This window comes from Musa acuminata, chromosome BXJ1-10 (genome assembly GCF_036884655.1).
Source record: "Musa acuminata AAA Group cultivar baxijiao chromosome BXJ1-10, Cavendish_Baxijiao_AAA, whole genome shotgun sequence".
Classification (NCBI taxonomy): domain Eukaryota; kingdom Viridiplantae; phylum Streptophyta; class Magnoliopsida; order Zingiberales; family Musaceae; genus Musa; species Musa acuminata.
The window spans coordinates 16,882,996-16,900,245 of NC_088336.1; the positions used below are offsets into that span (position 1 = coordinate 16,882,996).

The 17,250-nt window shown below is 34.7% G+C and overlaps 1 protein-coding gene across 2 annotated transcripts; it reads right to left on the reverse strand.

Annotated features, from left to right (window-relative positions):
- Positions 1 to 11,610: 11,610 nt before the first annotated feature.
- Positions 11,611 to 16,881, reverse strand: LOC135581830 (putative zinc transporter At3g08650). 2 transcript variants are annotated; one of them, XM_065085925.1, is made up of 6 exons: positions 16,555 to 16,881; positions 15,329 to 15,987; positions 13,409 to 13,693; positions 12,995 to 13,123; positions 12,734 to 12,831; positions 11,611 to 12,586 (listed from the first exon to the last, which is right to left on the reverse strand). In XM_065085925.1, the coding sequence occupies exons 2-6, from the start codon at positions 15,794 to 15,796 to the stop codon at positions 11,773 to 11,775; spliced, it is 1,794 nt and encodes a 597-aa protein (XP_064941997.1). In that variant the 5' UTR covers positions 15,797 to 15,987; positions 16,555 to 16,881; the 3' UTR covers positions 11,611 to 11,772. The 2 variants fall into 2 exon arrangements, with proteins under 2 accessions (XP_064941997.1, XP_064941996.1); XM_065085924.1 differs by having other exon boundaries at positions 15,329 to 16,139.
- Positions 16,882 to 17,250: the final 369 nt, after the last annotated feature.

The window sequence follows — 17,250 nt, forward strand, 5'->3', positions numbered from 1 at the left end:
TTATGAATATATATATATATATATATATTATATAATTTAACTTTAACATATATGAAATTGAAAAGCTTAAATTTAGGGATCTTTAAAGGTACATAATATTAAGGAGAAACACATTATTTTCGTATATCACAAGAAAAAAAATATATTAACACCTCATTTTTCAACTTTTATATTTTTAATTTTTTTTTCTGAAATATCTTATGCTATTCAATGCGTTGAATTGAACCCTCTCACTATTTTGGTCTATGGTGGCTTGTCGGCCAATTTAATGAGTTTGTCTCGCGTGGAAGTTTGGTAACCAATGACAGTGATGCTTTTTGAACATATGTCAAACATTAATCAATGTTTTTCATCTCCTTGGAATTAAATGTCACCACCAAAGATAAGGAACTATCTATAAATAAAAAAAAAACTCAATTAACATTATTTAAAAAAGATTTATATGTTAAATCACCAACAAATCCAAATCTAATTCAATCAGACTGTTGTTATAACATTTGCATTGAAACTCCGAGGACTATAATCTTTTTTTTTTCTCAACATAGAAAAGAACATTTGGGAACATAATTTCTTAACTCCTGGAAAGGGGAAGCGCAAGTTGGAAGATTTACATGTCGTCGGAGGAACTGCTCGTCTTCTTGCACGCGGGTTCGATGACGAGGAGCTTAAAGAAGACAAAAAATTAAGGATTCTTTCCGAAAGCGGATTTGGTTGCATCTATCAGGACAATCTCTTCTTTTGACTAACCACAGTGACATCTATGACCATCTACAACCAGTTCTCGATGAATAGCAGAAACTCTGATTAGGTTGTGATCTCTGTTGATAGACATCTTCAATTTGAGAGGTGGGATTGAAGAAGCTATCTGGAGAGGAGCTACGTTTACTGATCTTATAGAGTTTCGCAGGAAGACTCAACCAAGTTCATCCGGCTCAGAGATATGGTATACAGATATCTTGTAGAATTAATTGATAAATTTTATTTATTTAGGTGATAAGTATTTATATAGATTTTTCTCGAATCACGTAATCAAATTAATTATTCAAGTCCGTGATTGACCCTCAAATCGTAGATTAATCGAGGACGCAAGAAATGCAAGGATATCATTCTATGTGTCTTTATCATCATCTTATATCATGCTCGTATAAGATTGAGTTTCTATCTATGATATCGATCTTGGATCGATATAACTAATATCTCCTACGAGCAAGAGGTTCTATAAGAGAGTATGTTAGTTGATCATAAGTATTTACGTGAGAAACATGTCGTTGATGTTTGACAACTTGATCTCTAACGAAGTGGAATTCGATGACAATATGTTTCGTGCATGAGTGGAACACTAGAATGACACATAGGTATATGACATTAATATTATCACAGTATATTGTAGGAGTATATTGAAAGATGATATTAAGTTTCTGTAACAGATTGGTGACCCAGTTGAGTTTTGCAGTGGTAGTGGCGATGGTGAATATTATGATTGTTTTCTATTTCTTGAAACTCCAACCGATTGTATTTGCTCCAAAGAGATAATATAGGCTGATATAGATATTCTATCATCAATATTGTCTGCCCAATTAGCATCAACAAATGCATGAAAATGAAATGATAAGTGTTTATATATAAAAAAAAATCCATGATTGAGTCCCTTTTAGATATTGTAGGACTTGTTTTACTATAGATTAATACGTACTATAGTGCTAATGCATAAATTATAATAATTTATTGACTACAAATGAGATGTCAAGTACTTGTTCATATTGTGTGAGACTACAAATGAGGCTATCACCATATAATTTAAATGATTCAGTAGTAAAAAGTGAGGTGACTATTTTTTTTGGCATTCTGCATATTCATTTTTGATAGTAGATCTCAAATATCCTTTTTTTTGAGATAGGAAAAGTTCAGAAGATGTGAATGTTGCTTCTACTCCTAAAAAGTAGTTTAAGATTTATAAATCTTTAATGGAGAATTGATCTTTTAATTACTTATAGAATTATTTGATCTCCATAGGATTATTGTCTATAGTGATAATATCATCTACATACATTAGTAGATATATAGTACTTCCCTTTTGTTGTCATAGAAGTAACGACGTGTCAAACTTGAAGTTGATAAAGTCAATTGACATAAAAAACAAGTCAAGTTCAGTATACTAAGCTCTTGAAACTTGGTAAAATCCATAAATAGTTTTTTATAGTTTACAAACATGGCATTAATATTGAGGGTGGATAAAAACAAGAGGTTACTACATAAAAACATCTTCAATTAATGTCTCATATAAAAAAGTATTATTAATATTCAATTGAAGAATGTGCTAATCTTGAGCGATAACTAAACCTAAGATGAGCTGAATTATTATCGATTTAATAATTAAACTGAATGTTTCTATAAAGTCAACACCTAGTCATTGGTAAAACCTTTTGGCCACTAGATGTGTTTTATATCTGACAATAGAATCATTTTGGTTTCACTTAATTCGAAAGATCCATCTATACTCAATGATAAAATGGTATAAAGGTCCACGTGGTATTATAGAGTAGAGCATCACATTTTTCACACATGACTTGATACTAATACGAAGATTTTTAAGTTTGAGTGATGATTATAAGTTCAATAAGTTCAAGTGGAGAGTTTATGGTAGCATGAAAGTCAAGGATTTGACGTAATTTGAAGATGTCATTTTAGGAGCGTGTTGTCATTTGATGTTTAGGCGTGATGGTATTATTAGATTGTGTTAGAGATCTGAGAATTGGTGGAGAGTAATTACATATATCTGATCAAGCTAATACACTTTGGTATCACTTAGTCGAGGAGAGACAAAGATCATTTGTGGTGTTGAGGGTATTGCATCATCAGGTATTACAAGGTGAATTTATGAAGAAGTAGGTGGAGAAGTTATAGAGAGGGTGAGGTGCTGTTAAATTAGATTGATAAGGGAGTATATATCTTAAGGAGAACTATTGGTTGATATGATAAGATATATGTTTGTGAGGATTTGAGATATACTCATATGAATCTAGTGATGTATGATTATTATAGTGGCTTGCATTCTAAAGGCCATGGTTTTGGAAGGAAAAAAGTAAACTCGACAAAAATAACATGACATGATATAAAGACTTTTTGAATTTAAGGACCATAGCACCAAAAAGCATTATGTCTAAGAGAGTATTCTATGAAGATACAAGGCTTAGATCTTGGTGTTAACCTATGTGAAGTATAGGGGATTAGCGAGGGATAATATAAACAACCAAATACTTTAAGTTTTTGAATGTTTGAGAGTTTATAAAATAATTTTTCAAATGGTAACTAGTGTTGTAAAATTGGGGTGATCATGCAATTAATGAAGTAGACCGCAGTTTGAAAGGTTATTAACTAAAATATTGGTGGCATAGAGGCTTGGTGTAAAAGGGTGAAACTAGTTTCAACTATATGTCGATGTTTTCGTTCTGTAAAGCCAACTAATTGAGGTGTTTGAGGTGGTAACTTGAGATGTTCTATACCACAGGATGAGAGGTAGGTTTTGAGAGCTTGGTATTCACCTCTTCCATTAGAGTAAACTATTTTAATAGTAGATTGAAAGAAGTTCTTAACCATCTTTCTAAAGTGAGTAAAGATTGTGATGACTTCATATTTATGTTTGAGAGGGTATAACCATATATATCTAGTAAAATAATCTACAAAAATAACATAAAATTTGAAATTGTCAAAAGAAGTTATCAGGACAAGGTTTGGACATTAGTGTAGATAACTTCAAATGATTTAGAGTAATATATTGAAGACATTCTAAAAGGTAGTATATGACTTTTATTACTAAGACAAGTATTTGTTACAATTCTAATTAATTTGAAAATTGAAAAAGAGTAACGAGAAAGTAACTATTGTTGAATGGAGAATGATAGATGACCAAGGTGATAATGTCATACATCGTTTGGAGCAACAACTAAAGTAAGAGTGATTGATTGGGTAATTTATGAAGCTAATGACCACTCATAGTTATTGACTTTATTATAGTTTCAGTCGAAGGATGCCTTTGTTCTCAAATCCTTTACAAAAAATAAGTTAAGAAAGAAGTCAATAAAGGTGTTGTTTTGTTTACAGAATTAAAAAATAGAAATGAGGTTCTTTTTAATATGATGTGCACACAAATATCATCGAGTGTAAAAGTATTAGTATTCGAATTAAGTGCTATGGAATCGGTGCGAGTAATAGAGATTCCATTACTATTTCTAATGGTGATGTCTTCGTTACCTCTATAATCGTTATGGATGAATAAGTTTGATGTCTTCATTACTATGGGAGGGTAGCATGACCGTGACCATAGGAGGGTAAAGGGGTCATAGAGGTTGGCCCACAGAGAATTGTAGCCATCGAAGGAGGAGCAACAACAAATCTAAGGAGGCGATGAACAAGACAATGACATTCTCGAGGTAGATGGAGGGCAATGTAACCTTCTTATTGGATTAGAAGACATTGAACCATGTCAAGGTGAGGGAGTGGATGTGAGATTGGTTGGAAGCAGGGTTCTATGATGACAATGGCGATTAGTCTCCTTCAATTGGTCTCCTTTGGTGCTGAAGTAATAGCAATGACAACAAAGAGAATAGGTCTATGAGTAAGATGTTACAATCTAAGAAAGACTATCAAGCAAAATAGTGAAACCAACAAATTTATGAGAGATTTGGCATAGGAGAAGGATCACCAAGAAGAGAAAATCGACGATAGTTTAACGGAGAAGAAGGATTACTGTTATTGGACAATAAAGAAGGGAAAGTCTTACTCGAAGAGGGGCTTTGATACTATGTAAAATTAAAAAAAATATATTATGAAAGAGATAAATTTTATTTATTGAAGCGTCGAACATTTAAGGGAGAGATTTTTTTCAATCAGCACTCAAATTACATGATCAAATCAATTATTTAAATCTATGATTGATCATCAAATTATAAATTAATTAAAAATTAAAAAAAATATTATTCTATATGTGTCTCATGAATTCGAAAAAAGGATTATGGCAACTATCTTATTTGCACAAAAAGCTGGAGAAATATGCTTAAATCACTTGGTAGGAAAAAGGGACATGAGTGGTGCAGTTTGCAGGTTTACCTTCTCATCTATTCCATTGTCACTATCAAGCATTTCGATCATATATATATATACATATATATATAAGCGTACTGTACACTCCATAAAAAGGCAGTTCCAGTCCGGTGCACAGATTACGTGTAGGAAACTTAGCTTTTCACGACGAGGATGAGAAAGAAGATACAGAGTGAGCTGAGTAGGCAATTCATCATACAGAGTGAGCTGCAATTAACTGCACCAATGCCACACACATTTGGTTCTATCTACAAAATAAAGTATAAAGAAGTAGACAAATGTCGAGAATTTCAATTGTAAGTATTTGTGCAAACATCAATGATTACATGATTCTATTTAATTAAGTAAAATATACTATGAATATAATTAAATTTTGATTACGATTATTTTTTAATAAAAAATAAATTTAATTATGATAGTATTTCTTAATAGATGATTTTAATGGGAAGAATTCTCCTAATTAATTTATTTAGATTTTTTATTCTCATCTATAAATAAATAATATCTCTTAAGGATTAAAAACATAATAAAACACACAAAATGTGATACTCAAATAGGTGGATACAGGAGACATGATGCATGATAATTATTGAGATATTACATATTTTTTTCTCGTATCATTTTAATTACGTGAAGGATAGGAAGGGAAAAGAAGATAAGTCTAATTCTCCTTGTAAATCGGTATCGCTATAACTTTAGAATTCGATAACGGTGTGCTCGTAGATCAAATAAAAACTTTCTGAATGACATCAAAATACATATCGTAAATTTTGATATAGTATTATTTGTTTTTAGATTCTGATATTAAAATTTTTCACATAATAATAAGTATATTGATAGTTTTTAATTTTTATACTTACACCAATATGAATAGAAACATAAAAAAAAGGAGACCAATTGGTACCATAGACCATTCATGTATGAATATATATATATATATATATATATATATATATATATATATATATATATATATATATATTTATTTATTTATAATGAGGCTGAGATCGATAATTAACATTTATAATCACATTAGAATATGTGCCGAGGCTTACTTCAAACTATGCTGAGAAGTAAAATAAATCAGGGCAACTATGTGAAAGAAGTATAATCCTTTTCTTATATAGAACTCGATAACATCAGAACGTCTTGTCCTCAAACCAATTTATAGATAAGAAAGGAAGTCGACCTTTTTAACTCAGAAATTTAGAGTGAAAGATGTATAGGCAATTTATTTCCTGCTTAATTGTTTGATTGATGATGATGTTTGTTTCACAAGCCAAGTATAGGATAAGGATAAAAGATCCGCAGAAACTTCACTTAATGCCATTATCTTCGCTATATAATCCAATAAAACAGCATAAATGACAAAAGTAATCGTACCTAACAAATGCTGGTTTGATGAAGATTAGCAAGAAGAACAAGAAGAAGAATGCAACTATTCATCCGACCCATCTTGCTGCTGCTCATCATCATCCGAGCTTTTCCTACCAACTGGCGAGGCAGATTCCAGCACAAAGGATGATGACAAAGTCACCTAACGAACAACGTAATTACGCCCGTATCTCCTCCGATGAAATCAGCTCGCTCGAAACACCAGCGCGATTAGAACTCCCACTATTCCATTCCCGAAGCAATAATATGACACATCGCGTCACTGCTGACAAGATGAGAAGCTTATTGTTTTATTTATTAAGATAATCTATATTTATATAGATTTTGGGGAATAAATTTTTTTCAATCGTATATTTAAATTATGTACCCAAATCTGTAATTAATTCTCATATGATAGATTGACTAAGGATGTAAGAATGTAAGGTCATTTCATATTTGTCTTTATCATGCTCCCGTAAAATTAAAAATTGAGCTTTCGTCAATGATGTCAATATTGAATCGATGCAACTGAAATATCATGTGAGCGAAAGATTTTACGAGGAAATCTACTAATTAGTCAAAAGTATAAATGTGAGAAATACGTAGTTGATGTCTGACAACATATAGTTGATCAAAAGTATAATATCTAATAAATTGGAAATCGATGATAATGTGTTTCATGTGTGAGTGGAACACTAGATTGGCGCATAAGTAGGTGACACCAATATTATCATAGTATATTGAAAGAGTAGATTAGGAGATGATACCAAGTTCAGATTGGCGACTTAGTTAAATTCTATAGTGATAGTAGTGATGATTCGATATTCAACTTCAGTAGTGGATCTTACGACTTTTTTTTTCTCGAAACTCCAATTGATCAGATTTGTCTCAAAAAAGATAATATAGGCTGACATAGATATTCTATCTTTAGTGTTGCTTACTCAATCAATATCGGTGAAAGCATTAAGGTAAGTGATAAATGTTTACGAAGAAGTCTATGGTTGAGAGTCTATTTAAGATATCTTAAGACACATTTTAGTGTAGACCAATGCACAATTAAGGGCCAATATATGAATTATGATAATTTATTGACTTCAAATGAGATGTTTAGATGTGTGAGAGATAAATACTGTAAAAAAACTAAATATTTATCGGCACTGTGTGGGATCCATAGTATAGCTATCGTCATATAATTTAAATAATTTTAGTGGTGGAGAGTGGGGGTAAGCTATACTCATATGAACCCAATAATTGATGGTTATTGTAGTAGCCCGTATTACTGAAAGAGAAAGATTTTAGAAAGGAAAGATGGACTTAATAAAAATAACATGATGTGATACAATGACCTTGAGTTTTAGGATCATAGTATCGAAAAGTATTATGTTCAAGGGAATACTTGATGAAGATATAAGGCTTCGATCTTGGTGTTAACTTATGTGAAGTATAGAGGCATAACAAGAGATATTTTAAACATCCAAATACTTTAAGTTTTTGAAGGTTTGAGATTTTATGAAATAGTTTTTCAAACGATGACTGATGTTGTAGGATTGGAATGAGCATGTGGTTAATGAAATAGACTACAGTACGAAAGGCTACTAACTAAATGATTATTGGCATAGAGGTTTAGGATAGGAGGGTAAGACTGGTTTTAACTATGTGCTAGTGTCTTCGTTCGATAGAGGCAACTAGTTGAGGTGTGTGTGATAATGACTTAATATATTTTATACCACATGATGTAAGGAAAATTGTTAGAGCTTGGTATTCATCTCCTAAATTGTTTTAATGGTAGATTGGAAGAAGTTCTCGACTACCTTTCTAAAATAAGTAGAGATTGTGATGACTCTAGATTTATGTTTGAGAGAGTATAAATATATATATTTAGTAAAATAATATACGAAAATAAATAAAATATGAAATTATCAAAGGAAGTGGTGGGGTAGGGTCTTAGACATTAGTATATATAATTTCATATAAGTGGTTTAAAGTAGGGTATGAAAGATGTTCTAAAAGATAGTATGCGACTTTTATTACTAAGAGAAGCATCGCAATGAGTTGCAATTCTATTTGATTTAAAAGATGGAAGGAAGTAACAAGAAATTAGATATTATTGAATGGAGGATGATAGATGACTAAGGCGGCGATGCCTAACATCGATTGGAGCAGTGATTGAAGCAAGACCGATTAGCTAGGTGATTTATGAATCTAACAACTACTCATACATGTTATCTTTATTTTGGCATTGGACCAAGGATGCCCCTATACTTAAATTCTTTATAAGAAACGAGTTAGGGAAGAATTCAATAGATGCATTATTTTATTTATAGAATTGAGAAATAGAAATAAGATTTCTTTTAATATGAGATATATATATAAAATATCATCAAGTGTGAAAGTGTTTGTATGTGAATTAAGTATCATGGAACCAGTATGAGTAATAGGGATTATGTTACCATTACCAACGATGATATCTTCATTGCCTTTATAGTCATTGTGGATGAATAAGTTTTGCAAATCAGAAGTGATATGATGAGAAGCACTATAGTCAACAATCCAATTGTTTGAATGAGTAGTTGAAGTAGTCATGATATTTACTTGAGGTTAATTAGGTATAGTAGTAGGTCTGGGGGAGACTAACAAACTTTTACTGTGTCTAATTTTGTCACATAGCTAGTAGTTGACTTTTTGTTGATTATCATTGTTGGGATGCCAAAACTATTAATAGTTGTAGTTGAAATTATTTCTCGAGTTGTTTGGATTGAAGTTGCTATCATGGTTGGAGAGTGATAGTGTAATGGAGGATGATGACTCTATGTGTTATCTATGTTTCTAGGAAAAAAATTGTTAGGTCCTTTATTGAAGTTTTTGTTGCTTTGATTTTTCTTTGTTTTAAATTTTTTTTATTGAATTAAGTTGTTATGGTTGATCTCGTCATCATTTTTTCTCATTTCAGATATATTTAATGATCAACTAATTTGTTATATAGTTTTTCAAATGATATTGGTGAGTCATGCCCAAATTACTACCACTAGTTCCTTATATTCATCTCTTAAGTAATTGAGAGTATGAATGATGACTTCTTTATCACTTAGGGAATAACTTATTAAAATCAAGTTATATATAATAACTTTTAAATTTTACATATAATCAGTAATAATACTTCTCTCTTGTGTTGTTTTTATCAAAATAAATAAAAGACTTAGCATGTGAGTGCTAGAGCGATTGGTGAGGATAGTTTGTAACTTGGACTATGCTTTTACTGTAGTGCTACATAAATAGATTATTGGTGCTATGGATCTAACAATTAAGGCTTAAATTGCTTGTAAAATAAGATAATCTTATCGGAGTTATAATTATAGTTAGGATTTACCATTGAGACGGGTTCTCCTAGTATTTGGTCTTTTCTTATGGACAACTAAGAGAACTATCGATGTAGCCTAATAGATCATACTTAGGAGGTTTGTGAATTGTGCTTATCAAATGCATAGTTGCTTCTTTCAAATGCATTAACAGATATAAATCTTATAAATTGTGATGGATTATTATTTCCTAAGTAAATAAAAATTGAAGCAACTGATGATCTGGTATACGATGGAGGAGATATAGAGAAGGCCCTTCTTTTTATAGTGGTAGTGAGGGCAGTGGTAATGATGGAGTCGCAAGAGAGAAGATTGTAGATATGTGATGGTAGTGGTAATGCATAAATTTGGGAGGAAGAAAATTACATATCTATGTTGAATATTGCAGATTGGGATGAAGATCACCGAGCAAAGCAATCAACGATAATGATTGGTGTTTTGCGACAGGTAGAGGAGAACAATCGCCAAGTTGTTTGCTAAGCGATGTGATTCATCATTGAAAAGGAGCCCTAGATATGAGATCTACATTGAAAGAGGCATTTGAGGACATCAACAAAGTTAGCAGTGATGTTTGTGGCCAATAAAGGTCGATGACTAGTTATAGAGATTACGAGGACAACTACGATGATAGTCATGTAATTGATGTAAAAGTAGGTGAGATTCTTGCGGAGGCAGGAGGTGGCGTCCGTGAGGGAATCTGAGCAAGAGAAGGCAAAGCGATCGACGAGCTTCGACCATGGGCAACAGTTGGGGAGGGAGTGGTGGATGGAGTTGGAAAGGCGGGAGAGGAAGAGGTGGAAGGCTAGGGTTATTATCGGGGCCTCTAAAGAGGCAATGACGACAAGGATGCTCAAGGCAATTGTGGATAGGGCTTGTCGACGTTAAGGAAGATGAGGGAGGAGGCTCACTTGAGGAACTCCAATAATAGTACAAATAATTAAGAGAAAGGGATTGCTGTTGCAGCGATAGTAGTAGTGACAATAGATGACAAGGAGATTGCATTGCTAGGTAGATTAGCGAGTTCCAATAGGGAAGAGATAAGGGGAGGAAGGAAAGAAAGCCTTTTGTTTGAAGCAAGAGAGTTATGATATCATGAAGAATTAAGAAGTTTATTTTTTTATTTATTAAGATAATATATGTTTATAAGGAATGCACTCAATTATGTACTTAAATTATATAATCAAATCATATACTTAAATATATGATTGATTGAGGATATAAGAAATGTAAGATTATCACTTCATATTTGGATTTTTTATTATACCCATAGATCTCTCGCCATGGGAAGAATGGCCATGTAGCACACCGTCGATTGATCGAGTTCTCTCTCTCTCTCTCTCTCTCTCTCTCTATTCGAAAGCATCGGATGGATGCAACATAAACCCGATCAAGCGCCAGATGTGTTCAAGATTGAGACGGGCATCGAAGATATGTACAGAAATCCATAAGACTTTAACTTGCTGGAGATCGAGTCTGGTTTAGAGTGGTCCCATTACATCTAACAAAATTATTATCAAACCAATGAGTTGCCAACATATAACGATGAATTTGTATACGTTGGGTATTGTTTTAATAGAAAAATAGCTAATAAAAAATAATTTAATAATGCTTTATTCCATCTTTCCTATCAAAAATAGAAGAAAAAGCACACGTTATTTCATCTACGATGCAATGTCAGCATCTGAACAAAATAAGATCAACTTTCTTATACGCTGACAGTTACTTCAATCATGTTTAATCCTTACAACCTCATACCATGGTAAATTTGATGGAAAAAAAAAATCCAAAAGGCACATCTTCATTACTAATCATCTTAATATATCTTCATGTTTTCTTTCCTTCAAAATCCAATGGCCACAACAGTTAATTTGTCTGCACACAAATCACCACATACTATATAGAGAAAAGAGAGTCCAACACCACTCTTGAGGTTCACAACCAGCTATGTGACAGCCTCGGGAGCAGAGTTGCAGTAAGGGGTGTGCAAACAAACCAGTCTGGTGGACATCAAACACAGAGATGCAAATCCAAGCCCCATGAGGAACCCATATGTGCTCTTCCTTGCTTCCAGTCTCAATGCTCGCAGTAGTATCCTGCCAAAACTAGGAACCAGTGCTCCACAGGCGAAGACCATCCAATAGTCAAGGCCGTTGTAGTCGATGCCCGCAAGTATAGCTCCGATCGCCGAGGTTGGACCTGCGAGTCCAGTCAAGGCCGATGCAGCTAAGGCTCCTCGCCAGCTATCAGTGGCTCCGAAGATACAACTTGCAACAGCTGCACCTCGGGGGAGCCCATGCAGTGATACTGGAAGAACCATGTGACGGCCGAGTCCATAAGCCTTCGGGGCTGCCACACCCAAAGCAAGCCCCTCTGCCAAGGCATGTAGTGAGATAGCTCCACATGCAAAAAATGATTGCAGAGTGATTGCACTGATGGAAAAACCAGATGAAAATGCAATGTCATTGACGGAGGCCTTCCTGCGACGAACAAGCCTCGGGATGCAAGCTGTGGCCATGTGGTAGAATGCAGAGCCAGCTGCGAGGAAGAATGACAAGGAAAGGAACCCAATCTTCGATGACATAAGTAGTTGTAGGGGCCTCCATATAGCAAGAAGAAATGCTATTCCAGAAGCCACACCTATGAGAAGCGAATGTTGCAGGTAGAAAGCCAGAGCAAAAGCAACAAGGATGATGCCACCCAGCAATGGTCCAAGACCAAAAAGTAGCGATACTAAAAAGCCAGAGGTGTCCTCAGAGCTGCAATAAGATGAATGAGATTTTTCTCTCATTTTACCGTGACACTAACGCATGCTACTAGTCAAATACTTATACCAGTCTTTAATTAAAAATAAAAAACTAAAAGATCAAGTCAAGGGATTAGACCTATAACATCTGAACACTAACCTGTGGCTGTGGCTAAAACCTTGGAGCACTGTGCTTAAGGTTTCCATGAATGCTACAGCAAGGGTACCCGCAGAAGCAACTTGAGAAGGAACTGCTTCCTGGAACAGCAAAATGGAAGCAACAAATAACAAGCTGATAGCATTTTAACTGATATACATCAATCCTGAATTATCCATGCATGGAATCTTGCACTTCACTCAGTAGTTACTAGCATCATCTGATAAGCATACTGAACTAAAGACTCACCAATTAATTAATTACCTTGAAAGCATCAGGAAGAACTTCTGCAATCACCATCCAGATCATGCAGCCAGCAGCAAAGCCCGTACAGAAAGGCAGGACTTTATGGAATGTATCAGCACAAAGGAAAGATGGGACAGCAACAATGGGCTAAAGGTTCAAGAGAAAAAAAAAGAAAGAGGTTTCAACTTATGCTTCCTAAAAAAAGGTACTCAGTAGAAAATATAAGAAACAAGATAAAAGAAACAGGAAGACTTCACATCATATGTTGCCACGTGTCCATTGGTATCAATTCTAAACTAGAAATTGAACAGTAAGAGTTTTATCTTATAACTCCAAAATCTTTCCAAAACGAACAAGTGACTAAATTTACTATGTCCGTAGTTTGTGCACAATCACATAAAATTAACAAGAAAAACGAGGCTGATTATTTACCTGTGGCAAGGATGTTATGACACTCCACAACATTGCATTGTGCGGAGAAACCCCTCGTGATGCAAGTACCATGCTTACAGCCAAGCCTTCAGGTATATTATGGACTGCTATGGCTAACGTCACCAAAAGACCTTGAGATAATCCTTTTGGGCCAGCAAAAGATACCCCAACACCAGAGCCCTCGCCAAACGAATGAAGAGTCATTATTCCAACAACAAGAATAACTTTACTTGCATCAGCACCTTTGATATCCAACATGCTTACCTCTCCATATTGTTCAAGGAACTGCATGTGTGGTAGTACATAGTCTTAATATATTTAGATGCAGGCCTAAGCAAATCATAAGTCATGAAATTTCTTCTAAATATAACGGTGTGTGACAGACCATTAAGAAGGGAGATGATTCAAAATACTTGTCCAAATTGATAATGCAATTAGGTACAACCATGTTGTTCACATGCACCAAATAGTATTCTAATGAAAGCAATCAACTTACGACATAGAAAGAACTCATAGCCCATCCATAAAGCGTTAAAGGCAAACTAATATTTCAAAAAGAAAATCATTATGGATATGAGTTTCAAACGAGAATATGAGATGAAACTTGCTTCAAAATATATGGTTATCAAGGGAAATCAAATGCTCCGAGAGCTAGTATAAGATATATTGAGTCTTCACTTTGCTGTTTACTGAATCTCAATTTATATATTCATTATCTTCAAGTATACAAGTTGATGACACCCCTTTGTAAAGATAAGGATTGTCTTTTGAAAAAAGACTTTAATTTCAGTTCATGTTTTCTCTACCACTATATTCGAACCCCATTTATCTAAAAGGACCAAGTATGATGAGGAACAAGAAACTAAAGTCTTCATATTCCAATTGCACTGCATGAGAAAGTGTACCTTCCACCCAAATTCGAAGTTGCTCTTATGGTTTCTTTTAAAACTATTTTATGATTATTCATCAGAAACCAGCCTAAGTTAATTTCTGGATACTAGGTGGGTGTTGGATCTGAACAATAGTTCAATCCAATCTCAGATGGCCAATAGTGCTGCTCTGCAGATGTTAAAGCAAAAAAGTAAGAAAAAAAGAGAACAGAAAATAACTCTATAAATCTGTAGCCTCCTTTCCTTTAATTCTAAAAGAAAAATATACAAACATATTTTCTTTAATTGTGCCACTTCTTTTTTAACCCAACCAACGGGACACCTGAATCAGAACTCCATAAGGAAAAATCCTCTGTGCGGTTTGTTCATCTTTTTGGTAACTACAGAGCAAACATAAAATGGTTAGATTAATCAATAAGGAAAGTCAAGAACTCACTTGAATTTGATGCCTAATCTAAGTCATCTTAGGTTTCTAACATTAAAAAGAAAAGGAATGATCATCAGACTCCATTTTAAAAGAATTATATACAGAATATAATTCAAAACTGATCAACTACCTAATCCACACCAAAGCTAAAAAGGACCCAAGCCTAACTGAACAAAATTAAAATTTGCCAAGTGCTTTTCTAGTCTGATTCAATTGTAAATGTGGCTCTTGTTCGGTGGTTCTCTGTCATTTTTTGCATCAATCATACTCTCATGTTAGCTTGAAGAAGGCATTACATAATTATCCAAGTAACAAGAATATAGATTAAACATCTTCGAACTGTATAACTAAATTTCAGTGCACAAACCCAACAACATATATGAGAGATGATATAAAGTAAGATTCTTCACCTACATAATGCTTTTTATCAGTTCATTTTCCTCAGGACTGCAAAGCAAATGATCAACAAATGCAGAAAAGATAACAAAGATAAGCAAGTAACTAAATTAACAGAATAAATATCCATGATAAAAGATAGTAGATATATTCGTGATATTTGCTCTTCATGAAAAGAAAGAAATGGGAAAAAACACAACATCTTACCTTCTTACAAAGCAAAATGAAGATTCCACCAGCTAAAATCCCCAAAACCACCCAGTTTCCACTACCATAGATCTGTCCTTCTTGTATTAGATCAAAGCTTGCAGCAAGCATCACTCCAGCAGCCAAACCATTACAAACACCCGCATATTGCGGCTCTAATTCTACAAAGAAGAATGGAACTGAACCTAAACCCGTTGCTGCAGCCATGGCAAGTGTAAGCCATGCAACAGTTGACACTGAAACTCTGCTATTACCAACTCTCCTGTCATCGAAACCTTGGAAACTTCCTTCAGAGCTATCAAATCCAGCAATTTTGCCAGTTCCATCAATGACTACATTTTCTAGGTTTCTCTGAGGAGCTGTTCGAATTCTTTTTACAATTGCCTTCTCAGACTCAGCAATGCAGGAAGCATTCAGAAAAACAGAAACAAGCAGTACCACTAGCAGGCCTCTACACAGTGAGGCCATCTGTTGCAATGTACCAAAATCAACAAACTATATCCTGCTTGATTTTAGGCGCCAAAGATTCCAAAGCAAGCAAGCAAATAAGTTTCTTTAGTTACTCCATAATCAGGTATTAGGATGTCCAACAGATATAACTCTTAAGTCACCAATCTGAATTTTGAATAGTTGTCATTTCCGACTAGTCTGAATCATTCCTAAAGGATGTCAGAGTTCGTGATCATCAGCATAACCATGCTATCAGCGAGTTAGATAAAGAATATGAAGGACTAAGGTCACAAGGATCTTTACGACTGCAGAACAACTGCCATGATTCTGAAGGCATTCGACAATACTAGTTCACAGCAAACTGTAAAAGAAGATAAACAACTCAAGAAAAAAACAATAGAAAAAGAAAAAAAAAAGAACAAAAGAAAGACCAATGACTTACACGAACAAAAAACATTAAATAAGAAGGCGCAAAAACTAAAAATTCATCACGCACAAAACGCAAGATGCAAGCTGAATTTTGAGATCTACCAGTATTAATCAACACCAAGATCACAGTAAAAGAGCTGCACTTTACAACGAAATCAACCCCAAAGAATCACCCTTTCATCACCACCTTCCAGATTGAAGAGAATGAAAATATTAAGGTCGCCGACCACCAAAAGGAGTTCCAAATGAACGCGATGCCCTCGTTAAACCGAAAACAAACCGAACCCTAATTTCCAATCTCGTCGAACGCAAAAAAAGGAAGGAAGAATCGCATAAGGGCAAATTACCTTAAACAGAACTCCAGAAATTCCGGCAAAATCATATACAATTTTTCGACCCGAAAGAGAGGAAACCCAACACTAAATAGGACGCCGGCCTCCAATCCTCAACCGATCGACACAAGATACGCATTTCCTTTGTGTAGGACGGGCATCGGAGATGGAATTGCGAGTCGAGTATTGTGATTGACGAATTAATCGGCCGAATGATCTCGTATAGGATAGCGGCCGATCCTTCCTGATGCGTCAATCCAAATAACGTGCGATGACGGAGACGGAGATGGGAAGGCACGAAACTAAGGTGGGTGGCGCACGCGGTTTTACTAAGCGGGCTGAAACGAGCAGCTCCGATGTTTCAGAAAACCGCTTACGTTACGCGCAAGAGGTGTGAAAAAACTCGGATCAGATCCAACAGTCCATTTATCCGACCCGATAGTGCGTTATGGGAGCAACATTCGACAATATCTAACTTAAGAAGGCCGACTTGGTTGGGCCGACCCGAGCCCTTAACCGCGTTGCCCGCGTATGATCCCGATCTCATCCGGTCGACCGGAGTGATGTAGATGGTTCGGCTGGATCGCCTCCGTGGTTTATTTTCCCGGGTCGGTTCTTAATAACTCCATTTGATCACTTTGGATGTGCGTGCGTAAATGTGAGAAACTAGCATCCAAATCTAACCCAGAGTCGGGTTAAATCGATTTTATG

Bases quoted from the DNA above. Each gene is read 5' to 3' on its own strand.
- LOC135581830 (XM_065085925.1), bottom strand. From the start codon at position 15,796: ATGGCCTCACTGTGTAGAGGCCTGCTAGTGGTACTGCTTGTTTCTGTT. The intron at 13,694-15,328 runs GTAAGATGTTGT...CCACACATGCAG, and splicing joins TCATTTTGCTTTGTAAGAAG to TTCCTTGAACAATATGGAGA. The intron at 13,124-13,408 runs GTAAATAATCAG...TTGAACCTTTAG, and splicing joins TCATAACATCCTTGCCACAG to CCCATTGTTGCTGTCCCATC.